The following is a 13538-nucleotide window of genomic DNA, read 5'->3' on the forward strand; positions in this document are numbered from 1 at the left end:
ATATATATATATACACTCTATATACACTCTAATATCTATGAATGTAAGATAGGGACCTTAGATTGTAAGGACAGGGGCTGATGTGAATGTGCAATGTAAAGCACTGCTTAAATTGTCGGTGATATACATAAATACCTGTAATAAATACATCAATTGATATTTATTTTTCATAAACTCATAAACCGTGTCTATTTTGAAAATATTACTGAATTTTTACTTGAGGTAGTCATAAACACCAATTTGGAGCTGAAGTGTGGGAAAAATAGGTGGAGTCCGGAGCTATAAATATCACAGGCTTCTGCTGTTTTCTGATGGTTTGCAAACTATTATTATCACAGTGTTATTGTTTGCCTATCTGAACAACCAGTCTACCTTGCTGCTGATATTTCAACATCTACCTCATCAGTCACCAGTGTGCTATTCTTGTACAAAGACTTCACGTGTATGAAATCAGCACCAGTAAATTCTTCAGCTGTGAAGTGTTAACAGTGTTCTTGCAAAAGGGACAACGTTAGATCTGCTAATCCCAACTGCCAAGTGTGATTGAGCATTACCAGAGAGCAAAGAACCTGGAAATCCTCTTGTACCGGACACGTTCCTATTAGATATCTAACAAGAACATTGAAGATCAATGTTTACAGACTCTGGTGGAACTGGTGTATAGACAAGTCTCTTTTCTTTTTCCTTTTTTTTATTGTATTCGGAAAGCAGAACGATCAGAGAAACTATTCAAATATTCCCCTATTATTGTGTAACTTCATTATGTGAGAGTGACAGAAAGAAAGAATGGGGTTGCTATAAACCGTAATATATTTGCATAGTAACAGTTTACAAAGGAACAATTCATTTAAATGTATATATAGTTGACATTGCAGCAACTAAACACTGTTTTTTTTAAAAAGACCACAGCCCTGTCCCCATAGACTAACTGCTTTGAGGTCCAGCACCACCCCTCTTCCATGTTGAATGATGGCCAGTGTTGTTCATCCTATTTCATATGAGCCCAGGCTGTCATAAACACATCTCCGGGAGTTCATCACTACATTGAGCTGGGCTCACTACTGCAGAGAGCAGTGCTGATGTCATAATGTCTGCTATCTATGTAATTGAGGAATGCCCATTGCTGCCTCAGGGAGAAGAGGTAGAGGACCCTGGCATATAAAGTAGTATTACATGCTCAAACTGTTTTTTTTAATAATGAATGCAGATCAAATGTACATTGCCCAGCAAAGTATTTCTTTACATTTTTGCCCATGCACTTAAAGTCCTCATGGTTCCAAACAACTGGCTCCAACTCCTAGTTCAGCTTCCCTGAACTTCCTGTCCAGTAAAGGATCAGAAGGGACAGAGCAGTCTGCAGGTGCAGTCCATCTACTAGCTTGAAGAAGGGAAGGAGGAGGAGCAGGGGAGTGGCTTGCATTCTGTGCTTGCGTATTTGTGGGGACACCCACACATTACTAGAGCACACGAGTGTCTCCATAGGCCCCTGAAAGGGAAAGGAACCACCCTAAAACTGGATATGAGGGCCAGTGCTCAGGGGACCAGTTGACTACAGAAAGCAAAAACCTATAAAGAAGTAGCATTATTGTAAGTGTAATTGTAATCATCAGTTGAAATAGCTTCAAAACCTTTCGACTTGATATCACTTTAAGGTACATGAAGGGGTAAAAAAGTAAAGGAGGGGAGGACCTTTTTTTACTTTCTATATTTTCTTAGCATTCGGCTGTTCTGCTTTATTGCCTCGTTCATGCAGGTTTTAGCTTGTAAATTCCAGTCTATTAGGAGCAATGTGTACGAGTGTTTTCAAAGCTTTTACAGAGCTTTTAGAGCAGTTTTCTTAAAGCCTTTTATGGCGCTCTTCACTTCCAGTCTGGGATTGGTAAACTACAATCTTACTGGGATTGCTCATGGTCACTTACAGCAACAATAGCATTTCAAATTACACTGTTTCATATAATGACATGGTTTTCTTTTACGGCTTTAAGAAAGCTGCTGGGAGCCCTGTAAATGCTTTGAAACATTTGCTGTACACTCCTCAGACTAGTGCTTACAATAGAAGTATGTGTGTTTATATATTGTGGCAGTGCGTGGCAATGCCACGGAGTATGCTGGCGACACAGACACCCAGGGCTCTCAGCCAGAGGGGCTGAGAGGTTCCAGAATATAGTTTTGCAGGGAGGAAGCTGGCCTTTCAGTTTCTTCCGGTTTTGTTTTGCCGGATTGTAGCTGGGATCTGGATCTCTGGAGATTTCTCAGAACTTTGGGTGGGATGAAATTTCCAGTTCTGAGGTCAGTTGTTGCCAGGGATCAGGTGGCTGAGAGCAGCCTCCATAAGACCCAGACCAGAGCTCAATGGAGGGGTTTGTGTGGTGTGGGCTGCAGGCACATGGAGGCTCCTGCTGGGAAGAGGGACAGGTTGTGTCCAGGAGTCAGGAGGACTCCACCCAGAAGCCAGAGTGGAGCCGGGTGGCTGTGTGTGCGCTGAAGGCACCTGGGAATCGGCCAAGGAGGCTTAGTGCGCCTATGACACACAAGGGATGTGTGGAAGAGTCACATGGAGTATATGTGACAATCTTGAGTTGGTGAGACATTGTTATATTGTCTACTTGCTGAAATACAAGCATGCTTTATGTTGTATTGCTGAAGAAAGCTATCTTCTGTTATAAAAGAAAAAAAAGACTATCCTTTTTCTGTTTAAAGCGGCTTTAAAGTGACATTAAACCCTCAGATTTTTTAACATAAAACAATACTGTAATGTGCGCCTTACTGTAATCCATGGTTGTTTCCCTATTGTCACGCTGACGCGGAAGGTCGGAGGTCGATCGGCGGTCCGTCGTAAGTGCGAGTGGTCGCAAAACAGGTAAGTGAGGAACATCTGTATATAATCATCAGCAGTCCCATTTCCTAAGGCTACAGTGTGCAGTAACCGCATATGTAAAGTCTGCCATTCCTACTATCTCACAGAATGTGCTGAATAAGGATTGGGTTATAACATGGGTTTAGTAGTCCTTGCAGTACTTTATTTATTACAGGTAATTTATAGAGCGCCTACAATTTTCGCTGCTTTTTACATACTGCCCATATACATTTCGATTCATTGGAATTTTTACAGGTATTTTACAACTTATTTTCATAAGATAATATCTGAAGCAATGTTAGAAGTGCTGTTTTGAAATCTATTTAAAGAGGAGCTGGTTCTCTTCTTTTTACAATTTTCCATTCAGGATTGGGAAGCATGGTTTCCTTTTTCAGTGCTCAGCTTCCAGTCTTTTTTCTTCTTCTTCTTTTTTTTTTTTTTTTTTTCTGGCTGTTGTCTTTAGCATATATACCGTCCACTATTTTATAGTGCTTCTGTATACAGGCTTCAGATTTAGAAGCAAGTCAGATGCAGTATTGTACTTCTGAGATATTTTGACTTGCATTTGAGTTGCGTTGATTTGCCACTCGGGTGATCAGGAAGTTGCATCAAGCTGCTTTAGGGCTAGTTAACACCATATGCAGTTGTGATGCAGTCAGTTTAGTTTGGCTGCTGCAGCCAAAATACATCACAATGCTTTCATATAGGATTTCTTGTGCTCTATTCACACCAGTGGAGTCCGTTCCGACGCAGTCAGAAAAAAATACTACTTGCCCTATTTTAGCTGCATCTGATCGCACTGGAACGCATCACAAACTCACTGGAACGCACCTGAAATCCCATTTTTAAGCACAAAAAAAACAACAAAACATCAATCGCAGCAAAACACATCGCATTGCAGCTGCAGTTCTGGTGTGAACTAGCCCTTAAGTCCATTTCCAGCTTAATGGTAATGTAGATGTGCAGTGATGATGACTCGCATTGCAGGCATTCTACATCTTTTTATGGAGGTTTTTTTAGGCCTGAGCCCTAGAAATGAAAAAATAATTTCTCTACAGGAAAATGTCTGACTCTGGGGTCAGATTTGAAGGGTAGGTTGTAAACAGCTCTGCCTCTCCTTGTGCTATGAATACTAATGAATGGGGGGAGAAAGCTCAGAGACAGCTCCGTTGTAGTTTAAACAGACTGCTTCCAAGCACAGAGGCGGCCATTTCCATGAGGAGATGCAAGGGACAGCTAACTAAGAAAGTATATTTATGTGTTCATATACAGCAACTGCATATGCCTGCTTCATGTTCACTCTTTGTACATTGCTGGCATATTTGTTTTTTTTATTTTATTTATTTTTTTAAATAAAAACCTCTGCAAAGGTGGAAATGGGCTTTAAGTTGCCAATGTATTCACATGAAGCTCTATGGGGAATAAAAGCAGCTCGGATGCAAACAAAAGCACATATAAAAGAGCCCTGAGTTGTCTCACATTGCCGTGTCCTTTTTTTTCATGTTTAATTGATTGATTTATTTTCAGTTACCACTCAAGCACTGGAAATTCATATGAATCTCAGCACAACTCCATCTGCTCCTCATCACTTAAGTAAGTGGTTTGTGTTTATAATAATATTAGCTTTCATGCCGAGATACCAGTAGTGATAACAGTGATGGTTCCCTAGGCTCTCATTGGGATGGGATAACATGTTTATAGGGGGTTTTGCAGGAAGAACAGTGAACCTCAGTTGGGAACTGGCAGGCTTTGTCTATAGCAGCCAGTTTGAGTGTAGCTGAATATTTTCCAGAGCCGCTGTCTGCCCCCTTGTGATAGTAATAAAATTAAAGTCAAAAAAAGTATTCTATATTTTTTTTAAACTTAAGTAGAACAGTTGCACTTATTGCCCGTTTCTTCCAAGGTATATCCTTACCTCTCTCTGATCCAGCAAGATCTTGTTTGTGTGGCCTCCTTGCTTATACACATGCATACAAGGCATGCATACGTACGCATACACAAACTGCATGACACCTATTTGGTACACTCATGCACACCCAAGATAAAGTGTAAATATTTAGGTTTAAAGAAGAACTTGAGGCAAATAAAATATTAACCCTTGCATTGGAGCTACCCATGCTCGGCAAGGGTAAAGTGCTTGTTTTGTCTAGGGAACAAAAATAACCGGGATATACTCACCCGAACCATGATCCCGACTGACTACTAGACCGGTCCCTTCAGCCTCACTTCCTCTCTATTCCATCGGTCTAAGGTCCTGTAAGTCATCACATCCAATACAGTGTATAGGGCACTGAGAGATATTCCATTGGGGGAGCAAGGCTGAAAGGACCAGTGTAGGAGCCAGCTGGGATTGTGGTTCGGGGGTAGCCCCACTGCAAGGGTTAAGATTTTATCTGCCTGGAGTTCTTCTTTAACTCTAGAACGTTGAGCTGTAAAGTGTGTTGTGTTTTTTGTTGTTGTTGTTTTTTTTATTCACTGATTACTTTCAACTTTTGGTCTTAGATTTTTGTTGTTTTGTTTTGCAAGTGTGTGTGTGTGTGTGTGTGTGTGTGTGTATATATGTATGGTGTGTGTGTGTGTGTATATGTGTGTATATATATATATATAAATTTGTGTGTGTATGTATTAGCGATGCACCCATATATCGGCCGTGGAAATATATCGGTTGAAAATGGCACTTTTGGCAAAATGCTGAAAGTGTCATTTTCTGGCCGATACAGCGGTGCATCTGTGTATTCTCTCCTCCCCGCTGGGCGCTGCTCTGTGTCCCAGCGGGGAGGAGAGAAACTGTCACAGGCGGCCGAGCGCTGCGGTAGGAGAGCGCTGTGAGCGGCCAGAGTCTCTCCACCCTGCACCGCTCAGCCTCCTGTCACAGATCAGAGGAAAGCAGTGTGGGCGGAGACGGCCAGCGCTGTCAAAGCCTCCTGTGACAACTGTCAGGATGGAGAGCAAGGTACAAGCACTTGGTGATCGCTGAGTGTTTGTAAATAATTGAGGACATAGCATATTGACTATATCCTCAATTATGGATGAATGGGAAGTGATCTGCATCATCTTCTGTTCATTCATGATTGTGGTTATAGTAAACATACTATCTCCACAAGTTATGAATGAACAGGAACACTCAGTACAGAGGATTCACCAGCTACTTTACTTTTTATCCCCCCCAGCCTCCGCATTTACCTGAATGTGCAGGTTCATCACCTCGGTTCTTTTCTCTTTTTTTTCAGGCAATCCTGGAATAGCTGCATCACTCCTGCTGGGAACTTTCTTCATCAGCCTGTTCCTTGTTCTTTCCGTGGCCTCGTTTTTTTACCTCAAGCGCTCTCTCATGCTGCCTGAAATTTTCTACAGAAGTAATAAAGGTACTTCTCTGACTTGTAGTCCTGTAAGGTTTTAATTGCACAGATATCAATTAGGAAAATGTAATGAAATTGTGTGGCTCTCCAGCTGTGCAGAAACTACAAATCCCATAAGGCATTGCAAGCCACAGGCATGACTCCCAGAGGCAGAAGCATGATGAGATTTGTAGTTCCAGCACAACTGGAGAGCCAAGGTTGCCTACCACTGCCCTAGACCAAAACTTGCACATAACCCTTGCAGTGTGGGGGTAGCCCCACTGCTAGCGTTTAAGAAAAACATTTCCGGAGTCCTTCTTTAAATGAACGACTTTATTTTATTTCAGATTATTTCATCCATGTGCTGCAGGCAATGTTTATAATCTTCCACCTTCTCCTGCACCCTTTCTGCTTCCTAACTAATAGGAACACAGTGCTGACCTACTAACCTTTTTAGCCTCTTGCGACCTACATTGGCTGCAAATGCAAACTGGCTGCTTTACACAGATATGCTCAATGCTGTGTCTGTGACAAGGAAGCATTGGCCTCCAGGTGCACGTAGGGCAACTTAACCTGCTAAAAGGTTAGAGAAAAAAAAAAGTATTTTAAAGGAGAACTATGTGGTGAGACACGATCATTCATCCTCATAGTTCGTGCTGACGTGTGACAATGAAACTCGCTAGATCAGGAAGTGAGCGAACGCTTACTGTCCCTCTCTCACTTCTCGATCATCTGCCTGCAGAGAGCAGTGACCGTCAGTCACGGCTCCCTGCAGGGATTATCCAAATCCCCGCTCCGATCTTCCAGCGCTGACTGGGAGCGGAGGGTACAGCTGGCTCTGCCTCTGGATAGGCAGAGCGCGCTGTCACTCACGAGCTGGGTGGATCTTGACAGCATTGTCGGGATCCGACCCGGCTGCGGCGGTCTCAGTATACCGCGAGCTGTGGCTCACTATATACTGAGCTTTGGGTCACGGGAGAACGCTAGTATATGTCCTCCCGTGACCCTTAAGTGAACTATGGGGAAAACACGAAAACACTTACCCCATAGTTCCCTTTTAAGATGTGTATTAGTATACTATCCGTTCCGGAGTAGCAAGGGGGTAGGTGATTTATTATTGCAATTGTGTATAGCTGCAAGGCTAAGGCCATACATTATGTTCTGCCAGGACCTTTATTAAATTGTCGACATAGCTAAAATGGGTTTATAAGAGAACCAGTCTAAATAAATATCTGCTTTGGGCCACTGACCAACATACAACAGGAACAAACTCAATGACCGGGTTATTGTGACTGCCAGTGCCACCCCGTACACCTGCTCATAAAAGCCTAATAGATGAAAAACAGCCAAGTGCCCAAATACTTTGTCTAATTACATAACAATTCTCAGATCTTTTTGTAGATAATGTGTGTACACCACAGAAAGGACTTGTGGCAGCAAAAGGGCCAAACTATTGCCAACCTGGCTGACCTAAATAATGTGTTTTATGCTAGTCTGGCCCCTCTGCCATGGCGTGCATGTCTTTACCCACAGCTCACAATATTTCCCTGTCTTTGGATCGTCATAGGCTCATGTATTCGTTCTCTGCCAAAGGCAATGCCAAAATATTTACAACCAAAACCGGCCTGGCAATTTATAAAGATATTCATTTTCATTGTTTGATAAATACAAGCCATACAGTAACATGATTTTTAATATTCCTCTTATATTCAGAACGTGCCAACACGTGGCACAATGTTTGTTAATAAGGAAGATTGTTTAAACATGACCGTAAAGAAGTGTTCAGTGAAATTAGTGAAAGTGTTGCTGCACTTGGTGTACCAGCTGTCTAAAAACATAGGAGGAGGAATAATGTGATGTAGGTTCCTTTTTTGTAGGTTAAAAATGTTATTTTTTTATTATTATGATTTTATTTATAGGTGATCATTTCATCTAATGGTTGGGTGCCATCTTATTTTTCTAGCTTTTAGTTTAAATAATCTTAGTATTGCTGTCCGTCTTTTGTTTGATTTTGTTTTTGGTGGAGGACTTATTACATTTAATGGCAATCAATCCCAAAGTCATATTTGTACCCTCCCCTTCACCAACAGAAAAAGTTCATACTAAAGACTGTCATTTTTTCTCCTGTAGCATCCATCTTGCAGCCCAGTGAAATGGTAAGTTAGCGTCGTTACCTGTGCAGTACTACACAATATTATAAGAGTGCAATTATCAAAACAAATGTAAGAGGCTTATACAGTAGGCCCTTGTTCCCACCAATTGCGGTGCATTTCAAAGCAGAAGCTGCTAGAACGCACCGCAATCGCTCACAAAACTTCTCCCTGCGTTCTGGGGTGGGAGGGGGCGTGGCGGTGCATTGAAGTCAATGGCACCACAGCGCGCCCGCATTGCGATCAGATGCGTGGCAAACATTGCCTGCGTTCCTGTCTGCTGCAATCCATGACACAGGGTCACTATGTCGCCCAGAAGAAGGGACCCTGCGTGGCCCCGAAACGTTGGCTGTTTAACGCATGTAACGTTTTAATCAAAAGTGCTTTACTTCTTGCACATATCTTCGAGTGCTGGTGACTTCTATTATGGACTGTATCTGACACGGCGCCATCCGTGTTGTCACTCCAAGCACCAACCTCTCATCCACGGTCTGTACGCTGTATGGAGTGCAGGTGACTTCGTATTATCCAGTCTACTGCAAATGCAAAAAATGCTGCATGCTCCTTTTTGCGTTTGCAGTGGAACAGAACGCAGGCAATGTTTTGCCACGCGTCCGATCGCACTGCGGGCAGGGGGGCGTGTCTGTGGTGCCATTGACATTGATTAAATCGTCACATGCATCAAACAGCCAACGTTTCGGGGCCACGCAGGGTCCCTTCTTCTGGGCGACATAGTGATCCTGCGTTATGGATTGCAGCAGACTGGAATGCAGGCAATGTTTTGCCACGCATCCGATCGTACTGCGGGCGCTGGGGGGGCGCTGTGGTGCCATTGACTTCAATGCACCGCCACGCCCCCTCCAGCCCCAGAACGAAGTGGGAAGTTTTGTGAGCGATTGCGGTTATTTTCCAGCAGCTACTGCTCTGGAATGCCCCGCAATTGGTGTCAACAAGCCCTAAGGCAATGCAAATCCATGAAGCCGTACCAGCCAATTTGATGTAGCTTCACTGAATTCAGATCAATTAGAGATTCATCCTGATTGGTCAATTGATGTTCATTACTGTACTGTTTGCTTTAAAGATATGCCCTAGTTAAAACTGGAAATGAATGCTTGATGTGCATCCAAGGTGCACACACCCTACTTGCTCCATATTTAGGCTTCCATTGAGGAATTGATGTTCGATGCCAATCCTTCCTCTCCCTTTTGTCTGTAATCTGGCACTCTGAGAAACCCTGCTTGTGATGCAGGAGATCTGTTCCCAAATCCACCCTCTTGATGTTTGCTGTCTGAAAACAAAGACTGCTGGAAAAAAAAATTCTCTCAGCCACCAATTAGATTCGGACCTACTTTTAAAAGTTTGAATGTTAATGGTGATTCAGAGTGCACAGGACAGACGAAAGTTGCACATTACAGACTTCATGTAGTTGGGGGCGTGTGAGTATAGCAAGGGGGCGGGCAGAGTATGACATCACTCACAGTGGAGAAGTACATTCCCTGTCTGTGTGCACTGTGATCTACGCTCCTACAGGCTGCATCAAACCGAGAGAGAGGTGCAAAGGTTTTCTTTTCTTCAATTCAAAAGAGCTTTATTGCAACATGCACAAACTTACAAAGTCCAATTGGACTACGAGCAGGGTGGTGTGGCTGCAAGAGCCCTTGGGATATACTGTACAGGCATGCTGTGCGTTCGCACATGGTCCGGTAGTTCCTAGCAGCAATGCCACAGATGCAAACTGACCACACCAGCATGAATCTGCTTCCGTGCAGAAAACAGCAACCAAGGGGAACTGGCAGGATCACCAGCTATTTAGCAGCAACATATGAAATGACAACTTTAGAGGCTTCATTTACCACTATATGCATAATCAAAAGCATATAAGGAATGTACATTTTGGGGGTACACAAAAAGCTTGCAATGCCCTTGATTCTTCCATGGGTAAGTTTGGATGAATGAAACAAAGCCTCCTTGTTTGAGAATCTATCCCATCTATTGTTATTCACCTCAACCCTACTAGAGCTGCGAGGACATGCAAACTAGAAACCTGCTCATCATCAGCATACACTACAACCTCTCATAATCTGAGAAAAAGCATTGTCAGTGCCGGTCTTTTCTAGCCTTCTTCTCAGCATAATGGCATTCAATAAGATGGCCGGGCACTTTAACCCTAAGGCACCCATTGTCTGAGGTTAAATTGTCACAGAATGCAGTTAACCCGGTACAGTTTAGTGTTAAAATTATATCCCTACCCAAAACTTTATTTTTACTAAGGGATAGAGTGTGGAAGGGTTAGATGCTCTCTTTGGTTTCTCTTATCAGGGGAGACTCTCTAATTGGAGAGAGTCACCATATCAATTTATATTTTCTGGGACAGAAATTGTTGGAAAATCCAGATATTTACAGTTGTTTCAGGAACAGGAATATAGGGGAAACTTCCAATAGGGACAACTTAAATTGTGACAACCATCTGCTTCACTTTGGAGAGATTTCCTGTTGCATCTGCAGAGCAGGAAGTGAAAGTAAGTCTCCCCAATCGGGTTTTAGGGCCAGTTCACAGCAGCCCCAGTGCGTTCGGGGCCGGAAAACACACTGGATCGGATCCCGGCCAGCTCACTTTGTTTTGGAGCGTGGCAGTGCATTGAAGTCAATTGCATCACAGCCACGCCCTCCGGCTACAGTGCGATCACCCACACTGGAATGACACACGACAAACGCGCGTTTCCGAGGACTACCTGGCTGTATCCCAATGGATACGCGCGGCAAATACGCCCCAAAGAAGCTCCTGTACTTCTTTGGGCGTAGGGTGTTTTGCAGCGCGTTCCTACACGCCCAGGTGGGTACCGTGCCCATAGGCAATCATTGGTTTTCACATGTTGAGCGTTTTACAGAGCGTAGGAACACCCTGTAAAACGCCCAGGTGTGAACCAGGCCCTAGAGATGCATTTTAATGTGAAGGGAAAGTTAGTAAAAATAATCACACTAGACCTAGGAACACATCAGGCTAGAACATTTCAGCCAGCTATCTGTAGTTCTCAGCAGACACAAGCTGGTGTCTTGTCTCCAAATTTCACAGACAGATTATCAAGTGGATGTACATGATGGCAAAAAAAATGTGATCATTGAGGTCTAGTCCTCCATGGAACCTTCAGATATTCATTTGGTTGCCCCAGTCACACAGTATCCTGCCATTTTGTTTTGTTTTTAAACTTATGAAGCATTTCCATAAACATGATACAGATTCTTAGAAAAATAAATATATATAGGGATGATATGAATGTTAGATCCCATTCATAGAATGTAATTATGTCTATTAATTGTGTTTTTATTTTGTCTTATTTTAGGCATCAATGATTCCAAATCCAAGTTATACAGGTAACTTTAAGCTTGAATGTTCAACCAACCACATGAACTGATATTTTGTTATGGCAGGATGGCATCTCTAACTTTATATATTTGGTTTCTTTCCACATACCAAAACTTTCTTTAGTTTGGGATAGAATGTAGAAGGGATAAAACCTCTCGGATAATTTTTTTCCAGTATTTTTATGTAGAAATTTCTCTTCACTTCCTGTTTTAGGAGATGCGACAGAGGAATTTTTACAAATTTACGAGAATTGCCCTTTTAGAGCCCATTCACACCACATCCAGATCATCTCCAGACCAGATTGTTTCTGGACTCAAAATGCATCTCAATGTATCCCTGTGCTATTTCTGGCCTCTGTTCACACCAGCGCAGTCCATTCCAGACCAGAAAAATACTGCTTGTCTCATTTTGTCTCGTCTTGAATGCACTGGAACGCATTGAAACACTTAAAAAACGCATGGAACGCACCTGAGAGCCCATTTTAAGCTTTTTAAAAAAATTGCGGTAAGAAACGTGACAAAAACATGATGCCCTGTATTCCAGATCTTGTCCGGGAAATAATGTGCACCCAGCCTTAAACAGTTGTCACCGGAGCCAGTTCTTTCCCCCTTGGGTAGATTTGCTCTCACCTTCTGTAGAATTCTAGTTTCCCCATGACTTTCTGTCCTGGTGATAATGGTCACAGGACAGATGGAGAAGGTGAATCTTGCTAGCAGAAGATTAGATGGCAATAACAACTTCACTGGCCTTCTAAACCGTTCCAATCGCTATCCTATATCAAAGAAGTTTGCGCTGCACTGCATACCCTTTATGGTGTGACTCCAGCTAATGCTTGTTTTGTTTTACATTGAGTGGAAAAGAGAGAGAACCAAAAAGTTCTTGGCAAATCTGCAACTCCAGCAACAAGCTGAAGAAATGTGCTTCTTGTTTCAGGTCGGAAGCCAAGATATGTTAGACGAGAAAGGTCGCACAAATCGCCTGCACCAGTGCTGCTTACTCCATCGGCGCATACTCAAGTGAGCAATGTCTAGCCTACTCCAGGGTGTTGAGGTGGAAGGATCTGGAATGCACTGTGACCGTTCAAGAGCACTTAAGATCAGCACAATCAACAGAAACTGTGAAAAATGAGCATTTTGAAGTAAAACACATGACTGAAGTGTTTGTCTGCACAAGAAATAAATGGCACGTTTTGGGAAGGGGGCGGCTCCAATTTATCTGCAATTTCACTGTGTCATTTTTTGAGGGTTCCTTAGATTCATGGCAATACTATGCTGGGTTATCGGATCAATGGCCGATTTGAAGAATATGCAGTTTTTGTTAACACAACCATAAAATGTTGTCGGACTATTGTTGTTGATGAATTTCCTTGTAAGAAATGCTGTGTCTATTTTTTATTTTGTTTTGTATTTTAATAGATATCAATGGCTTTAATAAATTACATTTTTTTAAATTATTTTTGCCTTTGCTAATCCTTTTGGTTTGTGTTGCGTATGACAACGAAATCCACATTTTTCACACACTAATTTACATAAAGTATAGCTTTCATGAGAAAAATGTGGGGCTGCCATTGCTAACCTTGTTTTGAAAATGCTAGTTGACTGGCTGTGTACAGCTTCTGTATTTTTAAGCCACACACGGAACACCCAGAACAAGCATGCAGGAAATGAATGTCTGAGATGTAGAATAAACCTTATGTTTATCATTGGGCAACCTTCATATTCTCTTATAAGGGATTCATTAGAACAGGGCTAGACAACCTTGGCACTCCAGCTGTGGTCAAATCCCATTACGCCTCTGGGAGAGATACTTTGGCTGTCACAGTCTTGCAA

General features: G+C 42.6%; 1 protein-coding gene across 1 annotated transcript in view; it reads left to right on the forward strand.

The window, feature by feature from the left end:
• Window positions 1-13075, forward strand: part of CUNH1orf159 (chromosome unknown C1orf159 homolog) — a 33626-nt gene extending 20551 nt beyond the window's left edge. Inside the window, exons 5-9 of the mRNA XM_018560940.1 lie at window positions 4385-4450; window positions 6088-6222; window positions 8326-8351; window positions 11687-11717; window positions 12643-13075. Of these exons, the coding sequence (XP_018416442.1) occupies window positions 4385-4450; window positions 6088-6222; window positions 8326-8351; window positions 11687-11717; window positions 12643-12740 (356 nt within the window). The 3' untranslated portion in view covers window positions 12741-13075. The remainder of the gene's footprint in view (window positions 1-4384; window positions 4451-6087; window positions 6223-8325; window positions 8352-11686; window positions 11718-12642) is intronic.
• Window positions 13076-13538: the final 463 nt, after the last annotated feature.

Source organism: Nanorana parkeri, unplaced genomic scaffold, assembly GCF_000935625.1.
Source record: "Nanorana parkeri isolate BGI_ZX_2015 unplaced genomic scaffold, ASM93562v1 scaffold489, whole genome shotgun sequence".
NCBI classification, from domain to species: domain Eukaryota; kingdom Metazoa; phylum Chordata; class Amphibia; order Anura; family Dicroglossidae; genus Nanorana; species Nanorana parkeri.